Consider the following 27,429-nt stretch of genomic DNA (forward strand, 5'->3'; position numbering starts at 1 on the left):
TAACCAGGAAATCACACACATATTCAGCACAAGGATCATGGATCAAAGTTTGAAAACACCTTCAACATCCTACAAAGAGGATTTAATAAACTACAGTACAGGACACCAAACACTCAACAAAAAAACCAAGATCACATTTTTCCCTCAGGAGTATCTATGTGGAACAATTTCATTATAGACTATTGAAGGAAAAAGCTGTGACACTGAATATATGACCCCCTCCTCTACGCACAGAAAAAAGACTGCAAAAAATGATCTAAATGTGGTGGGGCCACAGGTGAACTTGACTACTACTCTTCACACCCCTTTTCTGAATTTCTTGAAGAATTCCAGATACTCTCATCACTCCAGGGACACCAGGAGAGCCTGAAATGATTTCAGGGTTTAGCAGGCCAGGGGGCATGGGTCTGGATCAACCCTGATAGGTAGACCCTGCAGGCAGTAGTTAATATTGGCCACAAGGTGGCCCAGCAGAGTGGAAACCATGGTGGACTGGACTGGGGCCTCAACTGTGAGGTCTGGTCTCAGTCTCTCCAAAACAGGCAAAGGTTGGGATAGTAAGAATGTGCATGTGAAAATGGTGAAGTTTCATACAAATGCAAAAGCCAATGCCCTTAAAAAAAAAAAAAAAAAAAAAAGCAAATGCCTTTGTACTCTGTCCCACAGTATGTTAATGGACTTGGTAGCTGTTATTATAGGAAATGGAACAATGAGGTCTAGAGTTTAAAGATCAGAGTGGAGATTTGAATCTGTGTTTCCTGAATGGTCCTGGGCCAACTGTTTGGCCTTTCTGAGTCTACTATACCCATCTCTGAAAACCTGGGATGACGAAGATAATTTTAATCACTGTCCTTCTGTGTCAAAAGATTATTGTGGAAGATGTCTGTCAGGATGGTCTGAAATCTGTAAAGTGCTTTATAAGGTTAATGTTCATTTAGGGCATGAGTGGTCCAAAATGCTGTAATATCTCTGAAGGGCTGGATGCGGGTGGGAACAGAAATAATTCAGGACTACCAACAGGCACTGCCACAAGAAACCTTGGGGTGTATGATGTTCAGGTTGACAAGGACAATTAAGTTCATTTGGTAGACAGCACAGAATAACGGGGGTCCAGGAGCAGACCGGTCTGAAGCCCTGCCAGGGAAGGATTAGGAGGGCAGGAACCACCCTTACAACGGGGATGAGAGTGAGAATCCTTGGTTTTCACCATAAATCTAAACATTCTGCGAAGCTATGTTAGAGTATATGGTGAGGAGCTCAGATGACTCCCCTGTGCACTGTGAGCGAGGGGAGAACTGCCCCATGCCATAAAAGCGGGTGCTGCTCTGGGCCTCTCATTAGGGCCACTGTGTCATCCCCAAGCACAATGCTGCCTGTGTGGGCTGCGCCAAGGTCCTAGGCTGCAAACTGAGGAAAGAGCACATTTCCTCTTGAAATGCCTATCTGGGCCAGCTGGCAACCACATTAGTAGAAAGATTATCTTAACAGGGTGTCAGGGGCCAGGGGTTGGACAAGATAACTGGCTAGCCTGCTGCTGGAGATGTGGCAAGAAGACGAAACACTAGCTGTAGAGGAAATATTTTGTTTTTCTACCCTTTTTTACTCTTTTCCCTGTAAAGCAAAGGACAAATCTTTCTGGGTTTGGGGTCAGTGACAATATGCACAGCAATGAACTCAGCCTCTTACACCAAGATTTCTTTGACAAAAGCGATCCACTCTTATGAGTGTGAAATTGACCCATTTATTTGACTAAATCAATGTCACCCAGATGCACTCAAAAGATTTTTTTTCAAAAAACCAATTCATTGCTTTCTGCCTTAGGAATAACGAAAGCAAGAAATGTTGTCAAATCAGGATGCTGAGAGGTAGGCTAGACACTAAAATTGTAAAAATAACACAAATGCAAACTCCAGAGGTTCAATTCAGGCAATTTATTGTAAACAGGATTACCCTAGCACTCCACCATACTGGCTGTGTCACATGCTCTCTCTTCCACATCAACTAGTTGAAAAGAAGACTTTTTTTTTTTTTTTTAAAGTCACAAGTAACTAATAACTCAGTTTGTTTTCCACAAATCTCATTTGCTAAGCACTGAGAAAAATGCAGTATCCGGGGTAGTCTGTTACTGCTCATGGATTGCAGCCTGGACCCATTTCATGAATCCATTAGTATGCCTGAGTGATCCAACAGTAGCTCTAGATCCAATTTGGACACCAGACAATGCTGGAACACACTGAACCCCAATCATAGGTTCCTGGAAGACTACATGAGATTCTGTTCAGATTTCTTCATGTGACTTTCTCATAAAAATGACAGTTACATTTCACCCATTTTTTAAAAAAGAGCTAAAAATTACTCAATAGCACATAATTTCCCACAGAGAAGGTAGGTGGCTTATTTACTCTTTCAGTGGTGGATTTAAACACTCAGGGCTTGTAGATCCCTCTTGTTTATTTTTGCAGTTTGATGAAAAGCTGCATAGTCTACAAATGCATAAAACCAGAAGGAAGCGATGACTCACGCACCTTCTGATGGACAAAGACAGGCTTCATCACAAGGAAGCTCCTGAAGGTAGGGATAAAAAGACAGTTACAGCACCACATTTATCTGACAGTAGAAATGGAGCCCTGCTTTTGAAAGCAGCCTCCACAGTTGTGATTATATCATTCTTGCCCCAAATGTAGATTATTTGGAAAATGGCAAAAGTGAAAACTTAAGATGTTGTAAGACATGACTCTACAGAAAAAAGTCCTGGCAAATCAACTCCTAGCGAGGTAAAATGTCATTTGAAAATGCCATTCTTTACTTTGCCTGAGTTAGTGAACAGGGCCACTTACTGGTACCAGTGCCTGTATGTGGAAGTATATTCACAATTTCTCTTGAAGCAACTTTTAACAACAGTAAATATTTCAAAACAGCTGTTAAATCTACAGTAACAATTTCATCTAAAATAGTATCTCATGAAAAAAATATTTTTTAAAAGTCCACTCCAGTCGTTATCTGTGTTTGTTATGTTTATATTTATATATTCAAAAAATAACTTAACACTTAAGGCAATATTAGACTGGTAGCAAAAAGGGATTTGAGAGTCTTCTGGAGATCACACTATTTAAGAATCAAGGCTTTATTTTTAATACCTTCAAAAAGGTGGCTTGGTACTTGTCTTTTAAATTCATAATGGGGCAAATATTTTGGTTCATATACTGATTGCAATATCATGGTAGTAAAAAGTTACAAGTGTTTAGAGTAGCTGATGTTGGAAAAGCATGTCACACACTCAGTGGGATCTGAAGTTGACCCTATGTATTAAATAAATACAACAAATGTTGTTGAGGGGAAAAGGTAGAACTGAGGGAACACTGCAAACCGACTATGAACAAGAATGTCAATATAATTCAATCAGAAAGAAACAAATCACAGTAATCCTGAGAAATTCCGTTTGGGACAAAACTGATGTAGGGTAAGTCTATTTCTAGCATTGTAAATAAGTAGGGCGTTCTAGGGTTTTCCAGCATTTTACTAGTTTGAATAAAAAACATGTTCAAATTTTATAAAAAGATTAAAACCATGCCTTATATAATCAGCAATTTCACTAATAAAAGAAAATCATTTTGCTTTTTTCATTATCTGCCAAATGTTAATGTTCTCCATTGATTTACATGAAACCACCAAGTAGAAAGCAAATTTGAGAATCAGTTTTTAAAAAGGTATTACCTTTCTAAAGGTTTTAAAGCCTTTTCTGTCAACCTAGGAGGCTTTTAGAAAAACAAAACCAAAAACTAACATATTTTCTTCTGACAAGTGACTATTTTACAGAATATGGAAGGAAGATTCTATAGGAATACCATTCATCATTTTAAGTACTGTTATATAAGGGAAATTTCTCTCAGTAATGAAAAGAAAAATTTTAAAATATTTAAGAGGCATGTATTTAAAAAATATTCTACATCTATAAGATTCTGTAATTTAATTACTTTGGATTTTTAATATTCTACATAATGACATTTGACAACATCTTTTTTTTCTGTTTGTCTGTCTGATAGTGAACCAGAAACTATGAAAGTGGCCGAGGTTCTTTCCCTGGCCCCAGGAAGACCCAGCGATGCATCCACTTGCACTCTCCCACCCTTGGGGAATCTTCAGAGTTTTGCAGCCATGAAGTTAATATGTGGTTTCACAAGGGGAAACAGTGGCAAACCACGCTTGAACTCGGTCATGTTCTGAATCACTTCAGGCTGCAAAGAAGAAAAAGGTTTCTCTCAGTGTTTATGGCCTAAAAAAGCAGACGGAATAAGACATCAACTTTTTTTTTTTTTACATACACACTCGTTTCTACCCCACATATTATGATCTGATCTTCCTGGATCCTCAGGGCCAGAGGGTCTATGCAAACCTATGGGGAGTGTCCCCAGTGGGACCCAGGACCAGAAAGAAGACCCCTGGCTCTTCTCTGGGCACACCAAGGGCTGGGACGCCAGAGCTGGCACATACCAAGACCTCAGCAGAACGGCAGAGGCTGACGTGCCCACTCAGCAAGGGCCTGGTCACACTGCCAGTAAATGCCAACCTCTCCAGAGGATTAAAGACATGCAGGCACTGGGGAAAGGGCAAGGTACAGGCGTGGCTGGAGAGGACTCGCTGCAGAGTAACATAACTGCTCAAACTAGAAGCAAAAGCAAACCAGGTCAGAGGCTGAGTCTTTCCGTAGATGACAAAGGCGTGACCCTCCCCCCCCCCCCCCCCTCCCCTGGGAGCTGTCAGCTGGCGACCTCACATTTAGGGAGGAATATAAAGTAGAGGCTCAAACACGTGGTGACCTAATACTTCTAGTCTTACGTGTCCTGCTGAACAAGCTCCTTCTATGTGGGAAGTCCTCTAACCATGCAATCTAAAATGACATTTGCATGTCTTACTTGTGGCAAGGCTGGTGCTTGTGACAAATTTATATCATTTTGACATGGGAACTCTCCAACGACAGGACCTGTAAGAAAATGAAAGGTTTACTTCTTACCTAATAAATACTGGCATACAAGAGCAATTGAAAAACAACAACAACAACAACAACAACAACAACAACAACAACAACAACAAACTGAAACCGGACTCGGCTCATTAAGAAACTGTACCAGGCCCATGTCCTCCCAGGCTGCCTGCTCCCCAAGACCCTGACTGCTGCCTCTATGTCTTATCCAGACTCTCCCCAACGATGGCTCATCACGTTACCGTGGCTATGAAGCCTCGCCCACAGCAACTTTAGTGCCCACGTCTGCACTCACTGGTCTCTGAGGCTCTGACCACCAGGAAGGATCCAGTAAAACAACCCAGAAGGCCAGGTGAGATATGACTGTGGAGTAAACCTTGGCCATTCAGAGACAGAAGATGGAAAGACTGAGCGAATGAACTATTTGCTCTTCCTCCTCACATGCAGTGGTTCCACACAGCTTCTGTGAAGATGTCCTACCAGCAACTAGCTGTGTTTTCTTGTAAAGCCAGGGCCAGGATGGCACTGTGCCACCTAATGCTGGCTGTTTCCTTCACTGCCTCATTTCCCTTTTCCCCATATTTTTGCTTTGATAGAGTAGACCCTGTCTCCAGTTGCTCCCCTTCTCTACCTATTTACTTTCTGGTGCTCTTTAAGGGATGTGTCTATGGCAAGGGACAGCCATCGTGTGCCCAAAAACATACTTTACAAAAAGTCCATATTCAATACTTACAGGAATCCATTTCCCTGGCAAGAACATGGACGGATACTTTATGTCTCCTTGGGGCATCTACTGCCAACATTTCCTAGGAAGAAAGAACAGCCAGGTCACCCTTCTGGCCCACTAAGGAACCTAAAATGAAGTACTCTTTTACCACTATGAAGAATCAGCTCTCACATAGCCGGAAACAGAAAAGATGTTTCCCCTCACTTAGAGTGTTTCATTTAAACTCTACGAAAATTAGGTTAGGTAGGCAAGAATTACTATTAACCCCATTTTGCAAATGATAAAATGGAGTCCAAGGATATTATGTGATGCATTCAAACTCCTACAGTTAAGAGGTAGCTGGGCTGGGATTAAAAACCTAGCCTAATACTCATCGGGCTGTGATGCAGGGCCACATCCAGTGATCGCTAATGACTACAGAGGCAAAGGCCTGAGCTCAGTCAAGGGACGAGCACAATGCCTGCTCCTCTAGAACCTTCTTAGATTCTTTTTTTTTTTTATTAAAAAAATTTTTATTTTTTTTATGTTTGAGAGACAGAGCATACGTGCAAGCAGGAGAGGGGCAGAGAGATGGGAGTCAGAATCTGAAGCAGGCTCCAGGCTCTGAGCTGTGAATACAGAGCCCAGCGAGGGGCTCAAACTCATGAGCAGTGAGATCATGACCTGAGCCACAGTCAGACGCCTAACAGACTGAGCCACCGAGGTGTCCCACACCTTCTTAGATTCTGCACCAGGGCAATTCCATGGATTCTCATCTAACAGAAGAGAAAGGAAGCTAACATTTATTGAGTCCTGTCTTGCGTCAGGCACTCTCCTGTGTTAGCTCACTTGACCCTCTATAAGCTAAGTGTTGTGAGGATGCTGTTTTAGAGATACGGAACTCTGAGACACAGGGAAGTATGATGACTTGCTCAAGTCACGTAGTTCACAGTGATGGCATCAGAAAGCAAGGCCTGCTTTTTCTCTCTCTGCTCCAGCAGGCTGCTCTGAAGGAGTTCCCTAGGTCATACCATGAATATCAGGAGTGGTGAGTTGGCAGATCCCATGGAAAAGTGTCTCTCGACCTATTCCTTAATGCTAGACCATTATCTGTCTTTTCCAAAGGGAAAACACAAGGTGTGATGAAACTTCCCCTGGTCATACCCTCAGAGGGAGAGATCATTAGCAAAGCCAAATCAGGTCAATAATGGTTTATGGAGCAGTTATTACAAGCCTGTTCCTGTGCAGCCTCGATGGAAATCCTGATGAGGTTGGACAACAAACCTGACCATGGCTCCCTCCAGCTGGCAGGACAGCCCAGATTCTCCCACAGGCCTGCCCTGGCCTCTCCAGCCCCTTTCAGGAGCTCGGCACAGATCCGCCTCCAGTAATATATAGCAGCTCATCTGAGATTGTCTGTCTTACTGAGTAAAAAGTTTGCTTCCAAAGGTCTATTCAGGATCCCTTTTCACCCAAGCCTTCATTGCCCTCTTATCAACCTTTATCAGAAGAGTATAACACCCTCTTCAGTTTCAGACTACTCTCAATTTCCTGAACAATTCTGGACAATCTCCATCTTTCTAAACACCAACCAACCAATAAGCAAACTGCATTTTTCTTGCAAGCTATATTCTAAGGAACACTGGAGTCCCAGGAAATACTTAACAGGTATTCTGTGGTGGAAAAACAAACAGGTCCATGATGAATCTCTTTAGGGAGTTTTGTTAATCAAAATTAAATGCTGGGCTAAAGAAATTTTTAGTACGGGGCTTCTTAGAACTTTTAGACGTTAACATGCTCTGTAATTCTCCAAAAACAGGAATAAAGAGTGTAGTCTTTCCCAGACTTACATAGTCATGAAACCCTTTTTTGTATGTGTCCCTACTAATATCTTGTAGAAAACTAGTGTACCATGGAATACAGCAAGGGAAATGATGTTCTAGACTTAGTTTAAGCTTGGTAACAAAACTCTCATTTTTAAGACAAAACCAACTCAGTCTTATAACTATTCTTACAAATTCAATAATCAGGTACTACTTGTAATTCAAATGAATAATAGACGTTGTGGAGGGAAAGAAAAAATCTTCACTGCTTCTGGAAACCCTAGAGTAAGTTATATCAGGACATCACTCTTTTTAAACACCCACAACTAAGAATGCCTTAAAATGAATCCCTCAGAAACCAAAAAGAGCTAATATGATCACCCTTTCTTGCAAGCAACTGAGAACAGATACCTAACCTCACAAAGCAAATAGTCTTAAGCAATAAATAAACACAACTAAAACTTATAATATCAATGAGGAAAACATTAAAGTATTCTGATTAAAACATGTAAAAACTGAGGCTGAGAACTACTAATGAAGAGACCACAGTAATGGAGACCATTTATTAAATTCTGCTAAGTGCTAATCACTTTATGCACCTCATTTCAATTAATACTCCTACTAATCTCTATTTTGTAAGTGAGGAAACTGAGACTTAGAAGCTTAAGCCCCCTGGCTGAGGTCACAGGGCTATCTCACCAGCGATGAGCCCTGGGTCTGCATTCAGAAGCCACACATGCTCCCACTGCTGCCTCACATGTAAAAGAACCTTTGGAGAAGGTGACCTAAGGCTGCAGCTCTAAGCAAGGCACTAAGTTCAAAGCAGTAACAAACCACACAGCATATATAATATTTGCTTATGAGTCAAAATCTAAACATACAAATTCGACTTACCTTGTAGAATTTGATGATATCTTCCTTGGTAAGTGTCTTTAAATATGCAACTTCTATGTTATCTGAAAAAGCAATCAAACAATAATTTACTAATATTTCCATCTTAAGTAGCCCAGAATACTACATTAAATGACAATACGTTTCACTCCAATGTTCTTAGGTCTCTGTATTTTTAAGTGATCATCTGCTCCTGCAAGTAGTCAGGGAATAAATATCAAGTAAGGAGTAAGAAGATAGCCTGGCTCTCTACTTCTGAACTACTGGATCTTTAGGCTAGTTGTGTCAATTTTTCTGAGCCTCTGTTTCCTCCTCCGGAAATTGGGGATAATAACTACTTAATGGGTCTGTAGTGAGAACTAAGGAAAATGATGAATGACAGTAACATGATGCTGCACTTACGGCAAATGTTCAATAGATGGTCAGTACAATTACCATTAACAGTGACTCCAACTGCTAAAAAAAATTACAGGTAAGGAAACCGAGGCCCTCAAAAAGGTGTCTTGGCCAAAGATCTTCAGGCTATTGGTGTCAGAATGAGAACACAACCCAACCCGCCCCCCCCCCCCCCCACCTCCAGCTTAGCGCTCTGCATTGTTAATTTCTGCTCTAGAAGAAATGCCAAGGAAGTCAGTAAGCAGGAGACTTCAGGAAGCACAGCTGTCCCCAGTGTAAAAGCCCCGACACATTTTTGGTGATCCCTACGGGCATCTGTTTGAAGCCCTGTGCCTCCAGGGCAGCACTTATCTCTGCAAATTTTCCTTTTTCTTTTTTTGGTGTTATGGGAAATAGATAACTGCATGCCTGTGCTCAGAGCCTCAGGGGCATACTGACTGAACACAAAAAGTGAAATTAGATTAATTCTTACTGTATTATTATGAGATACAGGAAGATCCAGCTCCAATTTTGGAGAAGAAAAAAAGACAAAGTTTCTAATAAAAACTGCTCTTATGTTAAAGCGATGGTTCTTTAGAAGTATGACACTCCACACCACCAAATTAGTAACCGGAACATCACCTACAAAACAACCACCGTTTTGTAGAATAGCCTTGGTGACCTCAAATGTTACACTTATATGCCATAAATGTTGGGGCCCTAATTGTGCCTTACCTCTGTCGAAATTGTATTGCTGGGAGATGATTTCCCCCCAATATTTAGCACACTCTGCGGACAGTTTCTTTGGTTTGTCTAGTCGACGAATTGCTAATGCTTGAATGTGTTTTTGAAAAGCCTCTTCTGTCATGTCCTCTATGGACTTCTCCATGGTGATTAAGAAAGCTTCCACTCGGCTTTCTAGGTAGTGAGGAGGCTTTTCTGACTGGATGATGAATCGTAAGCCCTGTATGCCGTTGGCTCGACGAGGCCCGCTGAAGACGATATAGCCTGAAACATAAACACCGGCCAGTCAGGACCCTGGCGTTTGAGACCCCGGTCACTTTTAATCCTTCAAAACTTATCCTGTCAGAGCAATAAAATCTACTTTTGAGCTTTATGTTATTCACCTCTGAAGAAACATAAACAATTAGGATATCATAAGTTCCTAAGGGTAGAGCAAAAGGGCTCTCTGAAGAATAGTTAGAAAGTTGGGAGAGAATTCTTTCTCTTGGGGGGGGGGGGTGGGAATGAAAAAATCTTATTCATTACTCAATCTCCCATCCCATAACTCCTCACTGTCTGCTGGTTAATCATCTTCTCTCTGTGTGAAAGTTATTCCCATCCCTAGTATATAATGAACTCATTTTCATCCTCTAACCATTGTTCCAGCTCTGTTTCCTTTCACATCCAAGTTCCTTATGTGAATTCATTCCTGGACCAACTGCATTCAGACTAAAAACCTCTGAAGACCAACAGAAGGTCACGTTTCCATTGTCATCTTGTGAGCTCACGCATTACCACCCTTTGACATCTTTCCTAAACTGAGCTCGTGGCTTGCCTCCTTCAGCTGCTCTGTCCTGAACCACATCCTCAGACCTGTGGAGCCTTGGGGTCCCACCCCACTTCTGAGGAAGTCACTATCTTCGGCATGACCTTTAGAATCTGAAGACTCTCAGTAATATTTGCCACACTGCACTGTAACTATTCCTTTATAGGTCTGCCCTCCTGATTAGACTGTGAGCTCCTTGAAGGGAAGGACCATCTGTAACTTATCCATTTCCATGTCCAGCATCTACCATGCTGGTTACTTAAAAAATGAAAATACTTGGAACTCACCCAAATCCTTTTTCATTGGTTCCTCCCAGTCATTGCTGGGGTTTCTTTATTTTCTCATTGATTAAACCTGCCAGGATCTCGAGGACTTTTAACAGTGCCTAAAACTGTGCCAGAAACACTTTCTCAACAAACACTTACTGAGTACCTTCTATGGGACCAGGCTTGGGATACAAAGATGATTAAGAGATAATACCTGCCCTCTGGGAACCCAAAGTTTCCCAAATCTAAGTTTCTCTGGATGGCTTGCTTCCCATCTTGCCACCCCTAATAAATAGTCTGCCCTAAGCATCTTCCCTTACCCAAAATGTCTTCTTTATGACATGTACATTCTGTAAACACACTGTCTTCGCCTTAAGAACTGCTTTAATGTCCATGACATGTTAAGTGCTTATCTTTTAGGAGTGGATTCCCCACAAACAAGGTTTTCACAAGCCTCTGTCAATACAGCAAGCCTGGGGGCGCCTGGGTGGCTTAGTCGGTTGAACGGCCGACTTCGGCTCAGGTCATGATCTCAAGGTCCGTGAGTTCAAGCCCCGCGTCGGGCTCTGTGCTGACAGCTCAGAGCCTGGAGCCTGTTTCAGATTCTGTGTCTCCCTCTCTCTGACACTCCCCCGTTCATGCTCTGTCTCTCTCTGTCTCAAAAATAAATAAACGTTAAAAAAAAAAAATTAAAAAAAAAAAAAAATACAGCAAGCCTGCACCACCATGCAAGAGGACTATCCACGTGGAGCATATTTTCTGAGGACAATGGTTGCTCAAGGTCTATGGTACTGGGCCAGTCCCCACCTCCCTCTCACCCAGCTGCTCCTTGGTGCGCAGGGTGTTGAAGCAAGGCTCAGAGATGATCTGACAGAAGAGCTCTAGAAACATATTCTCTGAGGTGCTCTGCATGTCTGTCTGATAGTATATCTCGATGCCACAGTTATTGTGAACTTCATTCCTCTGCTGATACACAAACCATCCTCCTAGGAAGTTTCAAAAAGAGAAAAAAACTTATTTAGGGTTTAACAAAGTCAATGTTTTATCTGGCTTTTTAAAGCTGTCCAATTTAGTTAGTGTTTTTCAGCAATTCCAAACTGCAATTAAATTATTAAGAATGCGAAATTCTGTTAACTTACCTAAGGGAATCCTAATGCAGCAATCTAAACTTGGCAGGCCCTCAATAAACATTCACTGAATTTAAAGGGCAAAGAACTTACAAAAGACCCATTTTATAGCTAAGTATTAATGCTAAGATCCACAGTTAATACAATGTACAAATTAGTGTATATACTACATCAGAACCAGCTAATACATATAAGAACCTTAATGGCACCACCACTTATGTTTCAATACCACACAAAACCGTTTTTTAAATTACTAGTTGTGTCTTTATTATCTTGCATTTTCATTTAGCATTTTATTCTGAACACCGTTTACCAACATCCACACTAAAGGTCATTTCACAAATTTACACACATGTGTTCAACACTTAGAGGTAACTTAGTCTAACACCTCACTTTAGAGATGAGGAAGCTAAGCACCTAAGAAGGGGGTGACTTGTCTAAGGACACCAAATTGGAATGGTGAAGACCCAAGACTAAAACTCAGATGTGTTGATCAAATATCTCATCAGAGTTACGACCAGATGATCATGCTTTATGATTTGATAACTTCACTTCATGAGGAATAAATGTGACCAAGCATATATTGTGTTTAGTATTTAGTGTAAGACTCACAAATAAGGGTTTCTCAGAATAATAATGATGTGTTTGTTCACCCTCATAGATGATAATTTAGACATCAACCGCGAAGGGAGGTAGACAAGTCTGGAGTCGTATTTCACCTACATTATTTTTCTGAGGAGATAAATCTGACCAACAGTCAAACTTTCTAATCATATACTGGCAGCACTACGTTATTTCTTATCAGAAGAGGAAGGGGAATACGGTCTATAAAGCTACTGCAACCGCCCCCTCCCAACTTCTGGCTTTTTCATGTCTATCCCCAACTGTCTCCTTCACAATGCCTAAACATTGTCTTTTTAAACTGTAAATATTGTCTCATGGAGAGTTAAGTGAAGGACTGTGTGAGACATTCACATCTGGCTTAGAATGATTTCCTAACACCTAACATTTGGAGAATGGGATGTGAACGGAGGTTTTTTTTCTTTTTTTAATTTTTACTTAATTTATTTTTTAAAATTCACATCCAAGTTAGTTAGCATATAGCGTAACAATGATTTCAGGAGTAGATTCCTTAATGCCCCTTACCCATTTAGCCCGTCCCCCTTCCCACAACCCCTCCAGTAACCCTCTGTTTGTTTTCCAGATTTAAAGAGTCTCTTGTTGAACAGAGTTATTTTTGAGCACGGGACAATTTGTGAGGGCACTTGGAAGGCAAAAGAGGTAAGGCCCTAAGAGAGGAGAGAGGAAGCAGGAAGTGTAATAAAAAGAGGTGTGAAAGGCGCCTGGGTGGCGCATCAGTCAAGCATCCTACTCCTGATTTCGGCTCAGGTCATGACCTCACAGTTGGTGAGTTCGAGCCCTGCAGAGGGCTCTGTACTGACAGTGCAGAGCCTGCCTGAGATTCTCATTCATTCATTCATTCATTCTCTCTCTCTCTCTCTCTCTCTCTCTCTCTCTCCCTCCCTCCCTCCCTCCCTCCTTCTGTCCCTCCCCTGCTCATGCTCTCTCTCTCTCAAAATGAATTGAAAAAAAAAGACCAGGGGCGCCTGGGTGGCTCAGTCGGTTAAGCGTCCGACTTCGGCTCAGGTCACGATCTCGCGGTCCGTGAGTTCGAGCCCCGCGTCGGGCTCTGGGCTGATGGCTCAGAGCCTGGAGCCTGCTTCTGATTCTGTGTCTCCCTCTCTCTCTGCCTCTCCCCCCTTCATGCTCTGTCTCTCTCTGTCTCAAAAATAATAAAATAAACATTAAAAAACAAAAACAAAAACAAAAACTTAAAAAAAAAAAAAGTAGGAAAGACAGATTTCACTTTGAAATTCTGTCTCTGGACTGGCCTCACTTTGCCCAACGCCCAAGTGCTATGGTTTCTGAATGGCAGATTCTGACTGTGCTTCTCTTCCATGCTGTGGTGAGAGAGGAACAAACTAGCAGAAGTTTGAAATGAAACGTTACCAGGTCTCTGATGACTGGCTGTGAAGAAGAGAGCTGCGCTCAAGGTATGTTTGAGCATTCAACAACAATATTCTGAGGTAACACCATGCTCAAGCACCTTTAACAGGTTCTCAAAGGAACCAGACACAGCCCCAACCTTAACAAATGTACAGTCTAACAATGGAGATGGAGGGGGATAGACGTCCATAAGGGAGAGAGTGAAGGAAAGGGAGCACTATTTCAGGAGGATACATAGTGGTAGTGGGGGCACAGACCACGCATGTGTGGGGAACAGCCAGCAATCAAGTTTAGCTACAAACAAAACCAAAAGAACACACACAAAAAAACCAATGCTTTTTATCCCAAGTCTAATTTACTACCCACTACATAATTTTGAACAAAAACTGAAAACAATGCTTAATCAAAAGAAACCATGGTTAATACAAAGGCAATCCAACACTGCAAACTCCAATATATTAATTATTATCCATTATTTTATGCTAATTCCTTATAAAATATGCATGTCACAAATACATGCTGTTATTTGCACCTGTGAGTTTCCTAAAACTATTTCTGCCAAAGACTCCTATGGACTTCCCATCAGTATTATGATTCTAGTTTCCAATTTTCATAAACAGATTTTATTTCATGCTTCAGAGTCAACATCTCTTTAGCTTTGTAATTTTTCTTACCTCCTAACTCTTCTACATCCAATTACCAGTCAATTCTAATGTCATTCTCATCAAAATAATCACCTACCTCCAATTTCACCTTTTTGACCTTCCTACAGAAAAATCTTTGGCAGAATTACCTACCTTTAACCATACTTATATAAACAGTAAAGGATCCCAGTAGATCTTTACTGTAAAATTGTGTTCTCATCCAGGTGACTTCAACCCATCTATAATCACCCATAACATTATGTCAAAGTAGTCCATTACCAAAGTTACAACATTCCAACTTACTGTCAGGAAGCTGAACTTCTCTATACCGAACCAGCTGACTTGGAAGGAGAGGTTTCGTATGAGCATGTTCAATAAGGGTGTCTTCAACCATCTGCATGATTCCTAGTGCAGCCTGTGGAAAAGGACACGGAATAGCACCATACAAAACCACAAATGTATCTTGTTTGTGAAAATAAAAATAGCATATTGGATGGTGGCCAATGCAGTGTGAAAACAACACACTTGTGAAATAAGCTAGTTTATCGTAAAAATGGATTCTTAAACCCTAAACACATTTGATCTTATTCAAATGGAAAAAACTGAATTCGTCAATTGGCAATACACTCGGTATGGGAGAGGTGGAGAAAGAGAGACCAGGACCAGCATCAACAATGATCTTGATGCTGTGGGAAAAGGTACTGCCAAAGCTGGAGAGGCACTGGGGATGGAAAGTTGGTCCCAAGTAACTGACCCTGACCACAGATACTTGGGGTTGTAGCAAAGCAAAAGAAGTGAGTATAGGCTTTTTAATAAATAAAACTGACTTTAGTGAAAAATCTTGTCTTTGCCAGTTACTAGCATCTGACCTTGGGCATACTGTTTTGGAGGCAGGATAGCAGAGTAGCAGAGAAGTGTGGGGTCTTGAGAGAGGCTGCCAGAGTTCCAGAATGGGAATTCTAGAGAGTCTTCTATGGGCTACACATTTGGCATGCACCATTTCATTTCATCTTTAAACTCTAATGTACAGATAAGGAAACTGAGTACTGAGAGGTTAACACCTTTTCAGAAGAATAAGCAGCTAGTTTGTGGCAGAGTCAGGATTTAAACCCAGGCTGATTCTACACCACGTGCTCTTATCCACTTCACAGTCCTGCTGTCCTGCACAGAGTAGGGATAATTATTTCCATTTCCTCCTGTGACTGCACAAGGCAGGCGAGAGCATAGCAGGCAATTGTGAAAATAGGTCCATAGTTAACCACCATCGTTCTCTTCCCTTATACCCTCTCCTGTTTTCCTCCACAGGGCAGAGAAGGTTGAGTCAACACTAATGTGCTTATAATCACACTGCGGTGGTGAATACTCTGAAGCCAGGGTAAAAAAAAATCTCTTACACTGCTCCATAAAAGACCACTAAACCCTCAACCACCCACCTGCTTTGTTATGTTTCCATGGAGAAGGGCTTCAATGTGCAGCCGTGACAGGAGCTGAGGTATGAAGGCCTTAAGGCGAGGAAGGGTGACATCTGTAGAGGTGTAAAAAATAGTGAGCTCTCCCTATGAGGCTAAAACAAACAACACTCTGAGCTAATTTAATACTTCCAGAACAGTTAGAAAAACAGTACAGAGAGTTCCGATATACCTTTTTACCGTTTCCCTTAATGTTAGTATCTCTCATAACCACCATATAGTGATCAAAACTAAGAAATTAGCACTGCTTTAATACTATTAACTAATGCGTCTTTATTTGATTTCAGTTTCTCCTAATACTCTTTTTCTGTTCCACGATATAATCCATGATTCCACCTTGCATTTAGTTATGTGTCCTCAGTGCCTATGTTTCCTCTAGTCTGTGACAGTTCCTGTCTTTCCTTATCTTTTAAGATCTTAAGATTTCAAAAACAACATTTTTAAATTTTATTTATTTTTATTTTTGAGAGACAGAAAGAGAGGGAGCATGAGCAGAGGAGGTGTGGTGGGGCGGGGGTGGGGGTGGGGGTGGGGGGTGGACAAAGGATCTGAAGCAGGCTCTGCACAGACAGCACAGAACCCATTGCAGGGCTTGAACTCACAAACCATGAGATCATGACCTGAGCTGAGTGCCCCTATAATCTTAAGATTTTTGAAGAATACTGTTCAATTACTTTACAGAGTGCCATTTGAGTTTTTCCATGATTAAACTGAGCTTACCTACTCAACTACTAGGAAGAATACCACAGAGGTAATGTGCCCTTATCAATGCATCACATCAGCAGTACATGATGTTGATATGCTGTCATACTAGTGAACACTAATCATGTGGTTAAGGTGGTCTGCCAGATGTGTTTACTGTAAAAGGACTATTTTCATCTTTCAGTTATAATAGAGTAACTCATGTATGTTCTACAAGCAATTAGGTAATGCCACTTGCCCATCAATGCCTATTTTCCCCACGGTAATTAATAAATATTTATTTTCAGGGAAATATACTTTGAGACTATACACATATCCTGTTTTCCTTACTCATTAATTTTAGCATCCAACAGTGCACATTGCCTGTATCAATTATGGTATCACAATACTGATTTTCTATTCCCCTCATTCCTTTTACAAGTATTGATTCAATTCTTTAATAAGAAAGAGCTGTTCCTTCTCCATTAGGACATCATACTAATAACTGCTGCAATGGCTGCTAAAAATAGAGACTGAAATTCAAAGAGAGACACAGGAAGGGAATTAACAAGTGGTTACTCTGGGTGTATCATTTCATACATGTTATCTTATAAAGTATGTACTACTTATCCCTGTTTTAAAGGTGAGAAAACTGAAGTGAAGAACATTGAAATTTCTTGCCCAAAGGCATCATGCTAGTACGTTGTACAGCTGCATTTGACCAGTGGTCTAATTCTAAAGTGCATACTTGTTCTCCAGACCCCTTGACCACTCTCTGCAGACCTCGGACACAACACTTACTCTCTCTGCCTACACTGAAATGAGCTGAACACATTTATGCTTTGTCACTAGACTGTAACTCCTTGATCCAAGAAACCCCATCTAATTGATCATTTTTTATCTCAAGCCCCTGAAGTCTAGGGCCTGGTGTGTAGCAGGCAGTCAGTAAAAGCTGCTGGACCCACTGAACTCTGAGGTTCCTGCTACTCTGGCACCTGGAGAGTTGACGGAGTGTCAACGAATGTCTCCACATTAAGCCACATTGGGGGTACTGAATCACCGTAAGAGTATACATGTTCCAAAACAGAATGATGGCTTATTTGAGCAGAGACTGTCAACCAAAACAGTGCTTTCTCTTTATATAAAAAAAATTTTTAATGTCTTATTTTATCTTTGAGACAGAGAGAGACAGAGCATGAATGGGGGAGGGGCAGAGAGAGAGGGAGACACAGAATCCGAAGCAGGCTCCAGGCTCTGAGCTGTCAGCACAGAGCCCGACGCAGGGCTCGAACTCACAGACCATGAGATCATGACCTGAGCCAAAGTCGGATGCTTAACCGATTGAGCCACCCAGGGGTCCCAGTGCTTTCTCTTTATAAAACGTATCTTAGGTTTCACATACCTAGGATACATTTTAGAGCTTATTCTGCTTACAATTTACCTACTATCTGACCCACAATCTGACAAAGGGGGGAAAAAACTAAGAACTTTTGCTTTTTGATTATGCTAAATGCAGGTTCAGGTTTTTTTAAAACAGATTTTAAACCAATTATGTGGGCTTTTTTTTTTTTTTTAAGGTAAAATTCTCCCCATTAACTAGACATGACTCAAACATTTTGCAAAGAAAAGCATATTAACTGTCCAGATTAAAAATGCATCAGTTCTAGTTAATGAATTTTATAACCTATATGCCTATCCAATACCTGAGGCAACCAATAAAGTAACGATTGTCAATACTTTGCTCTTGATTTGTCACTGAAGAAATCCAAAGTATTATACTTACATAGTAAGTATGAGTAAGAACTTGTCATAAAAGGTCATTAAAAATTCAACAGTATTCTTTTCTCTTATTGTTGAGTATTTGGGAAAAAAGATTAGTTGGAAAGTAATGCTGAGAAGTGAAAAAGATAAAACAATAAAGGGTACTATCAGTCTATATTCTTTCTAATAAAACAATCCTGAAGTAATTTCATTCCATTCAATAGGCATTCATTAGACACCTGTTGAGGACATAGTATTGCACTAGATATTAAATAAAGAGGATAAAAAGAAGGCATAACCATGCCTTCAAGGAATTTAGGGCATTGAAACAAAGCCTCTGAAAACTAGATTTACGATTTTAGAAAAAAAAGGCAACAAAGGATGATTCTTTAGGCTTCACACATTTTCCAGGTTTTTTTATTTTTTTTAATGTTTGTTTATTTTTGAGAGAGACAGAGCATGAGACGGGGAGGGGCAGAGAGAGAGGGAGACACATAATCCCAAGCAGGCTCCAGGCTCTAGGCTCTGAGCTGTCAGCACAGAGCCTGATGAGGGGCTTGAAGCCACAAACCGTCAGATCATGACCTGAGCCGAAGTCGGACACTTAACCCACTTAGCCACCCAGGCGCCCCACATTTTCCAGTTTTTAACTGAATAGATCTAAAGATGCCTGAGTACTCTTCCTGTGTGACAAGACTTGCAAGCTCGGCCCTTTTTTCTTCTTCTGAAAACTTCAATATTAACAAGGTAAGTGTTCTGGTCAAAACCTTCAGTCATCTGCAGAAATCTATGAACAGTAATAACTAACTGCTATGGGTCCAGGCTGAAAGCAGCAAATGTGGCTTAACAGCCTGAACACGAAAGCCACTTCAAAGGCCACCACTGTTTTCGTTTCGATAAAAAGGATGCACAGTTGGCTTTAATAAAACTACAAGTTATTAGAAATATTAGAAAGCATAAACACTAGATATCGAGATAGATCAAAATGATTTTAGGAAAAAATGTACAGGGTTATAAGTACAAAAATAGTCTCACCATCCAGGGCTTCTTTTAATTCATCTTTAGTCCAGGCCACTTCAGTCATCAGCAAGCGGAGGTAGTACATGGCATGCTGGTGAGGCTGCTCAGCTCGGAAATTGTTAAGAGATCGCATGTACTAGTAAAGAGAGACACGGGTCCATTCATTTTAGAAGTCCTTTTACAATCATTTAAAAAGATCAACTATAATCAAACTTCATTTTGATAAATCATGTGTTACTGGGATGCACGAGTATCTGCTGCTTTCTCCTTTTGAAGTGAGGTAATTTATTTTTTATTTTTTAATATTTACTTTTGAAAGAGAGTGAGAGAGCAGGGGAGGGGCAGAGAGAGGGAGAGGATCCGAAGCAGGCTCCACGCTGACAGCACAGAGCCCCATGCGGAGCTCGAACCCATGACCTGCCAGATCATGACCTGAGCCGAAGACACCCAACCAACCGAGCCACCCAGGCTCCCCTTGAAGTGAGGTAATTTAGAATGGGGCTTACTCCTCTCTGATCCTTAAATTAAAGGGCATGTTTTCCTTTCTCCAGGCTGCTGCTTTATCCCCAGCATCTGACTTGTGTCCTAAGTGTCTTCACTATGGGACATTTTTTCTCTCTCAGAGAGTCATCCCTAGTATTCAGGGCTTCCAGCTTTTGGTATCCTTTAATTCTGTACCATAAGGCCATTCCAAAAGTCTCCATAAGCAAGCAACATGTCCACTTACATACATAAAATATTGGATCTTCATCCGAAAACTACATTTGAAAACGTTAATTTTTTGGAGGATGTACAATTAAAGTCACAGTTTGGCTTTTAAAATAGCTACCCATCCCTTATTTCCATTATCAGGCTTACTGTGAGTTGAGTTTAAGTGGAAGACACATCAAGCCTAAACAGTCTGCCCTAATGTGACAAGGTTCTCATGGTAGGCAGACCTTAGCCAGCAGAACCATGTATTCTTCTAAAGTAAAGGCTGGATGAAACTTTCAAGGGTCCTTCACAGCCCTCAGGCTTCTCTCTGAAAGTCAGTGCTGCAACCTCCCCAGCTCTTGGGGGTCAGGTGTCCCTGAGTCTCCCAGGCTTTCTTTCTGGATAGAGCACAGGCTTTAACAAAGACAGGGTGAGAGGACTGGCACACGGTTAATAAGGCTTTTCCTCCTCTTTTCTTTTTTTTTAGAGGAAGAGAGCACACTCAAGTAGGGGAGAGGGGCAGATGGAGAGGGGGGGAGAGGTAGGGAGGGAAAGAGGGGGAGAGAGAGAGAGGGGGAAAGAAAGAGAGACAGAGAGAATCTTAAGCAGGCTCCATGCTCAGTGCAGAGCTTGACACGGGGCTTGATCCCACAACCCTGGGATCATGACCTGAGTTGAAATCAAGAGTCTGACACTCAGCCTACTAAACCACCCAGCCATCCCCTCATTTTTCTTAAAATGTTATGTGGCAAAATTACAAAAATGAGTTCAGAACACTTACCGCCTCTTTGATAATTTCAAATCTTTTTTCATCAATCTCAAAGGTAGCCATTTTCTCAATAATCTTCTTTAGCAAAATCGGCTGCTTGTCATTGTAACCTTTCACCGAGAGCTACAAAAAGAGTTCGGGGTATTAGAAGTCTAAAAACATCACCAAAAAAACTTCCAAATAAACACCATAAGCTTGATTTTTAAACATTTAGAAAACCCCAAAGCCCAGCATATTAAAATAAAAATGAAATAAAGTCGACTAATTGATCTTCTCAAATAGTTTAACACTTAGGAAGAGAACATTAACCATCTTTATTTACTAATAATCTAAAAGCCTAATTTTGCTGTTCCTGACCAAAGTCAACAGTAGGAAAACTCACCTGATGCCAAACTAACACAGAACATATCACATCATTGACATTCAAGCTCCCATTAAATCAAAATTAATTACAGAATGTGTTTCAAGTTTAATCTTCAAAAATAATTTCTAAGGAATAGCAGGCTTAAGGTTTTTGTATGTGATAAGAAGGTTAAAAACCACAGGTAGTATTATCTAGCCAACTGTCAGGTATGTCCCCAAATTGTTTATATTAAAATATTTTAAAAATCATTTCTGGAGAAATCAGGCAGCCCTAATTTTGTGCATGTGTATATATTCTTGTGGCATTTTGCCATTTTTGTCATTCAATGTTGCCCAAACAGGATCCATACAGATGCTTGTTTGATGAATTCTGCTGATGTGTCAAAAGCCAATGATGCACAGTGAGGACACACTGTACTATCAGGATTTTACTGTGGGATAATATACTCTAATGATCTCCAAAAGCACTGCATTCGAAAAGCAGGGGAGGCCTATTATTTTATTTCCACATGGTGGCATCCACAGCAATAGAGAGCGCACTGCATGTGGAAGGTCTATGAAAGCCTCTACCTTATACAGAATGACAGGCAAGAACCTCAGCAGGAGAAAAGGTCATCACGGCCATGGTGAGCACATCACGTACCATGGGAAATAGACTGACAACTAGTAGAAAGCTCATTTTGTCATAAATTAAAAATTATTTATTTTAATGGTAATATGCTACTAAAGGTCAAGAGCAAAAAATAAACAGATTATTACTTTTCTATTTGGAGTTTATTTTGATCTCTGAGCTTCAAATTTCCCTAGACTCTGAAAATGGTTACATACACTCTTATACGTTAAATAAAAGCCACCAGAAAATTTACTTGTGTAAAGAAAGAAAAGCACTGCAAAATACAATTTTAAAACCCTAAAACCTTTTGTATGAGAATTTATAAAGAGGAGTACACAGCACATGCTCTCACTGCAGTTGTTACTAAAACATACAGTATTTTTTCAAGAAAAGTGAAGATGAATGTGTGCCATACAAGGGATGTTAATTTGAAAATGAGATAAAGGTTTGGAAACACATCAGAAATAGTTTCAGGAGCAAGGATCTAGTTATTTCTTGGGATTTTTTTAATAATGCTTATTTTAAAACACACTTAAAAGTAGTTAATGGTGCATGCTACAAAATAAACTAAATGAAAACATCAAATGTACTTGGACACAGGAGCTTTCTACTGCTGTCAGCAAAAATAAAGGAAGCTTATATTTGAGTAAAATTCAAGCACCACAACAATAACTACAGATATTTTTCACTTACAGATGTTAATACACTCAAGCACATGGAAAGGACAACATGCTTTCAGAATTAATAGGTTAAACATTTCAAGCAGAGGAACATGCAAATAAATGTAGCACACATACATGTTCACAAGTTGCACTAAACGCTACTAAGTCATTCATTAGTGAAAGCAATACTAATTTCAGTTCTTCAATCACTAAAAAGGTGCAAGGAAAAAACCATCAACCTTCTTGTTTAAAAATGCAGAAGTTAATAGTTTTCCCAAGCTCAACATAATGCTTAAATGGTGTGGTGCCTTTTCTTTGGTTTTCATTTTACTTACAAGTATTGCATTCATTCCTGATGCAATGCCATAGCTCAAACCTGAGAGGCGTGCTGCATATGTATACTCTTTTAAATCATCCTTCAATAACCTGATAAACAGGTATGTCATGTTGCAATGGAGAGGATCAGCATAAATGTAGCGACTAACAAAAAGAAAAACAAAAGAAATGCTTTGATACCTCAAGCAGTGGCATGGTAATGAAGAAACATGACCGAAGAGTATGGATATGCAGCCTCATGATCTGAATTTCTAGGGAAACAGAATAGGCCAACCTTATGTTTTAACAATGGCAGGAAGACTTCATTCTGTTGTCAAAGACCAAGATTTCACATAGAGAATGGATGAGATCTAAATCTAAGTCAGGGTCCAATTTTGTTTGAGGAGAAAAATGTGACAATCTGATGAAAGATGTTAAAAAAAAAAAACAACAAAAAAACAGAACAGAAATCAAGGAGAATTTGCATAATGTGAATGTAATGCTGAATACTTAGAATAAGAGTGAACTTAAAAATTAAATGAGAAAATATGATTAGCCATAAATATTTTTAAAAAGAAATTAAACTCATACCCTCAATCAAAAATGCTTCCATCAAATCAATATAAAAAAATGTTGATGAGTGGAAGGCTCTAAGACGTGGGTACTTACATACATCCCATAGATGGTATTTTGGAGGTCATAGCTCAAGCCTGCTAGCTCTGCTGCATATGCATACTCGTTGAGGGAGTCTTTGAGGAGCTCAAGGTACAAATAGGCCATGTTACAGTGCAAGGGGTCCACATAAGCAAATGGGCTGGAAGAAAATGTTGACAGTAAAATAGCTGATTTATTACTTCCCAATGTGATGTGGCCTTCCAAGATGGATCAAGAAACTGAATTATCGGTTAATATAATTTCCTGAAGATATGGTTTGAATTCTTGAGTCTGTTCTTCTCAGGAGGGGGGAAAAAACAAGATGTCTGAAAAAGAAGCCTGAAATATGCCAAGTGTGCTGGTGGTGGTGAGGAGGGAGAAGCAACTGTTGACCCCAGATGGTGTGGCCAGACTGATGAGTCAGAAATGCAGGGCAGGTAAGGAGTGGGAACAGGCCACGAGGCATGCCTGTGTTGAGGCTCATAGAAGGAGGCATGGTGGGGCCCCTGGCTGGCTCAGCTGGTGGAACATGCGACTCATGAACATGGGGTTGTGAGGTCAAGCCTCACGCTGGGCCAAGAGGTTACTTAAAATGAATAAATAAAAATAAAAAGAAGGAAGGCATGGCCGGACAGAGCTCATCTGGCATTTTCATGTCCTCCTCCAAGAAAGCCATACCCTTGGTGGACAGGAGTATGAGACTGAGAAGTTTGTATGCTGTGAAGTTTCTGAACTTTAAAGAGAAAGTTTATGGACACCTGTGAAATGTTAGCTTATCTGAGTTTCTACCAAAACCAATAAAGCTAGAGCACTGTCAGTAAAATAATTGATAATTCCCACTATATAACTGCAGCCCGAGCTAGGAAAAAATATTAAAATTAAAAAAAAAAAACAAAAAAACAAAAAAAACCCAACTTAGGTGAAGAAGAACAACCAGAAAGAGGAAACAATAAGAGAGTGCAAGAGCTAAACAGGGCCACAGAGATCCACCTAACTTAAATCATTTCCCAAATAAGAAACAGTTTTCCTTATTTGTCACCTGGGCTGGTAGTGGCAGAATTAGGATTCAAATCCAAGTCAAGTGATCTACTCATTTGATTATAGGACACTGCTCACCTTTATGACAAGCAAGCAAGAGTCATTCACTCAACAAATATGTATCACACACTTACTATTATAATACATATAAGCACGTATAGATCAGAAGAGCCCAGTGCTAGGCTCTTCTCTAGGTACTGAGAATAAAGAAGAAACAAATCAGGCAAAGTCTCTGACCTCACAGAGTTTAACAGTCTAATTGGAGGAGAGAATAAATTTTAATATGTCAAGTGGGGATAGTGCTGTGAAGAAAAATTAAGCAGAGTAAGAGGAATAGGAATGAAGGGTGATGATGGTAGGATAGGAAGATTGCTAATTTACATACGATAGTTAATCAATGCCTCTCTCATAAGGGGACATGTGGGCCTAGACCTGAAGAAAGCAAAGGAGCGAGCTCTGGGGACATCTGGGTGGGCAAGTTGAGAAAACAGCCAGTGCAAAGGACCTGAGGCCAGGTGCCTGCTTGGCTTGTTTGGCGGCAAATTAGTTTCACTCTATCTGTAGCACAGTAAATATAACCAATGTACTGCTAGCAAAGCCAATAATTTTATCAAAGCTGATAATAAAGCAAAAATAGGAGAAAGAGGCTTAGCCGCTTAGAAAATTAAAAACCAAAGAGATGGGTGCCTGGGTGGCTCAGTCAGTTAAGTGTCTGACTTGGCTCAGGACATAATCTCATAGTTCATGGGTTTGAGCCCTGCATCTGGCTCTATGCTGACAGTTTGGAGCCTGGAGCCTGCTTTGGATTCCGTATCTCCCTCTCTCTGCCCCTCCTCCACTCACACTCTGTCTCTCTGTCTCTCTCTCTCAAAGATAAATAAACACTAGAAAAAATTATCTTAAAAATCAAAGAGAAAACTCTGTAACTATATAAACTTTCTCCATCTGGGAAATCTAAATGGATGTCCTGTCACTGAACTTTTTTAAGTACTGTATTCTATATGATGACACACTTCCTTCTTTAGGCAAACAGCAGCTCAGAAACGCACAGCACAACTCTGAAAAGCAAAATTATCAAATAAAAGGGACTCTAGAAAGGGCTTAGGCCCACAGGCACCTATATGGCAATCTTAGGTAGAAGTGAAAAACCAGAAAAAGCCAAATCTGGGAGCTCAAAGCCATATGGCTCAAGCTCTGAATGTAATTCCAAGACATATCCTAAAATGCTACGCGCGCAGCAGCTGTGCTGGTGAGGTGTAAAAGAGACCATAATTCAGCTGCAACGCTTAAATTCTGGTTCATTTGTTCATTTAAAAAATATTGTTTTGGGGGCACCTGGGTGGCTCAGTCAGTTAAGCGTCCGACTTCAGCTCAGGTCATGATCTTACGGTTTGTGGGTTCGAGCCCTGTATCAAGCTCTGTGCTGACAGCTCAGAGCCTGGAGCCTGCTTCGAATTTTGTGTCTCCCTCTCTATCTGTCCCTCCCCCTCTCACACTCCATCAAAAATAAACAAACATTAAAAAAATTTTTTAATAAATATTATATTGTATTGAGGTGCTATATGCTTAAATATGGATCAGAGTTTTTAAAACTGTAACTAAGTACGCATAACATAATCCAATTTCTGAAAAGATTAAAAAGTACACACACATAGAAAATGTCAAGAAACCTAGCAGTGTGACCTCTAGGAAGACCAGAACACAGAGAGAGGGTCTTTTGGGAAGCAGACATTTTTAATTCTAACAACAGTATGGGCCAGTTAGAGAATGCAAAAATATCAAATAGTTTCTCAAAATGTACCGTAAAGAAATTCATAATCACAGAAGTCAAATGGCACAGTGGCGACAAGCTGCTTGGGATGTTACAAACATCACTATGAATATCAAAAAATAAACGAGCTTTACCAACAATAAGCCATAGCTGGACAGTTCATGTTCAGTATAAAAAATTAACAATCTCAGTGCAGCTCCAGACAAGTCTACAAATCTCCAGCTTCTTCAATGTTTACATCCCTGCAATCTCAGCAGTTCATGCTGGCAAAATACCAACTTTCTATTCAGAGATTCTCGCCCCCTTTTCCAAAACATTTAAAACGCATTGTGTTTTAATTTCATGTCAAGTCTTCCAAATAAAATTTAGTGAACATTATTACATGATGATAGGTTTCAAAAATGAACTATTGGGACTTCATCAAAATAAAAAGCCTCTGCACGGCAAAGGAAACAATCAGCAAAACTAAAAGGCAACCGATGGAATGGGAGAAGATATTGGTAAACGACGTATCAGATAAAGGGTTAGTATCTAAAATCTATAAAGAACTTAACAAACTCAACACCCAAAAAACAAATAATCCAGTGAAGAAATGGACATGATGATAGGTTTATTTCATAAACACACACCACTGAATTTTAAATAAAAAATTATGAAGTGTAAACTCACAAAGTAAAATTTGAACTGGGTGATACACTTTACAAATAAATAAAAGGAGACAGAGATGAACTCCAGATTTATACTGAGAAATCATTCCAACAGTAGTATTCATAAATGTTACTAAACATTTTTTTAATGTTTAGTAAAAAACATTCCTTTTTAATTAAATTGTTTTTAAGTAACAAAGCCAGGAATAGAGAAAGCAGTATCTAAGGGCTTCTGACGTTTAAAGGGCTGGAAAAGACTCCAAGTCATTTAGGAACTACTACCTCTTCCTCTGGGGAAATTTCAGGAATACAAAACCAAAACTACAACAGAACACACCCAAATGTGAAATTTCTCAACGAAATTTCTGGGTGAGTCTACAGCCTCCCCAGGGTCCAAAGTCCTGAAAGTTAGGAAGGCCCTCCTAGTGGCTAGCATAAATCATGTCAGTTAAAGGGTGTGTTCATCAATGCAAAGGAAGAATTGACAACCTTGGCTTTCACGATATCCCTTACCAGCAGCAGCCTTCCCTGGCCCCAGCCACAGAACTCTAGTTTCTTTTACTTCTATACATGGGTCCGTTGACATGAAGAAAACTTTTAGGAA

At 40.3% G+C, this 27,429-nt stretch overlaps 1 protein-coding gene across 9 annotated transcripts in view; it reads right to left on the reverse strand.

Annotated features, from left to right (window-relative positions):
- Nucleotides 1-1,916: 1,916 nt before the first annotated feature.
- IDE (insulin degrading enzyme) overlaps nucleotides 1,917-27,429 on the reverse strand; it is a 195,033-nt gene continuing 169,520 nt past the window's right edge. For 8 of the 9 annotated variants that reach the window (XM_042909112.1, XM_042909111.1, XM_042909110.1 and 5 more), the window contains 11 exons: nucleotides 23,385-23,529; nucleotides 20,775-20,885; nucleotides 19,316-19,436; nucleotides 15,803-15,894; nucleotides 14,673-14,784; nucleotides 11,410-11,577; nucleotides 9,512-9,784; nucleotides 8,405-8,466; nucleotides 5,715-5,787; nucleotides 4,914-4,981; nucleotides 1,917-4,235 (listed from right to left, as the gene is read on the reverse strand). In XM_042909112.1, the coding sequence (XP_042765046.1) occupies nucleotides 4,140-4,235; nucleotides 4,914-4,981; nucleotides 5,715-5,787; nucleotides 8,405-8,466; nucleotides 9,512-9,784; nucleotides 11,410-11,577; nucleotides 14,673-14,784; nucleotides 15,803-15,894; nucleotides 19,316-19,436; nucleotides 20,775-20,885; nucleotides 23,385-23,529 (1,321 nt within the window). In that variant the 3' untranslated portion in view covers nucleotides 1,917-4,139. Of the gene's footprint in view, nucleotides 4,236-4,913; nucleotides 4,982-5,714; nucleotides 5,788-8,404; nucleotides 8,467-9,511; nucleotides 9,785-11,409; nucleotides 11,578-14,672; nucleotides 14,785-15,802; nucleotides 15,895-19,315; nucleotides 19,437-20,774; nucleotides 20,886-22,735; nucleotides 22,881-23,384; nucleotides 23,530-27,429 lie in introns of all 9 variants that reach the window. The other variant, XM_042909115.1, reaches the window with a different exon arrangement.

Source organism: Panthera leo, chromosome D2 (assembly GCF_018350215.1).
Source record: "Panthera leo isolate Ple1 chromosome D2, P.leo_Ple1_pat1.1, whole genome shotgun sequence".
Classification (NCBI taxonomy): Eukaryota; Metazoa; Chordata; class Mammalia; order Carnivora; family Felidae; genus Panthera; species Panthera leo.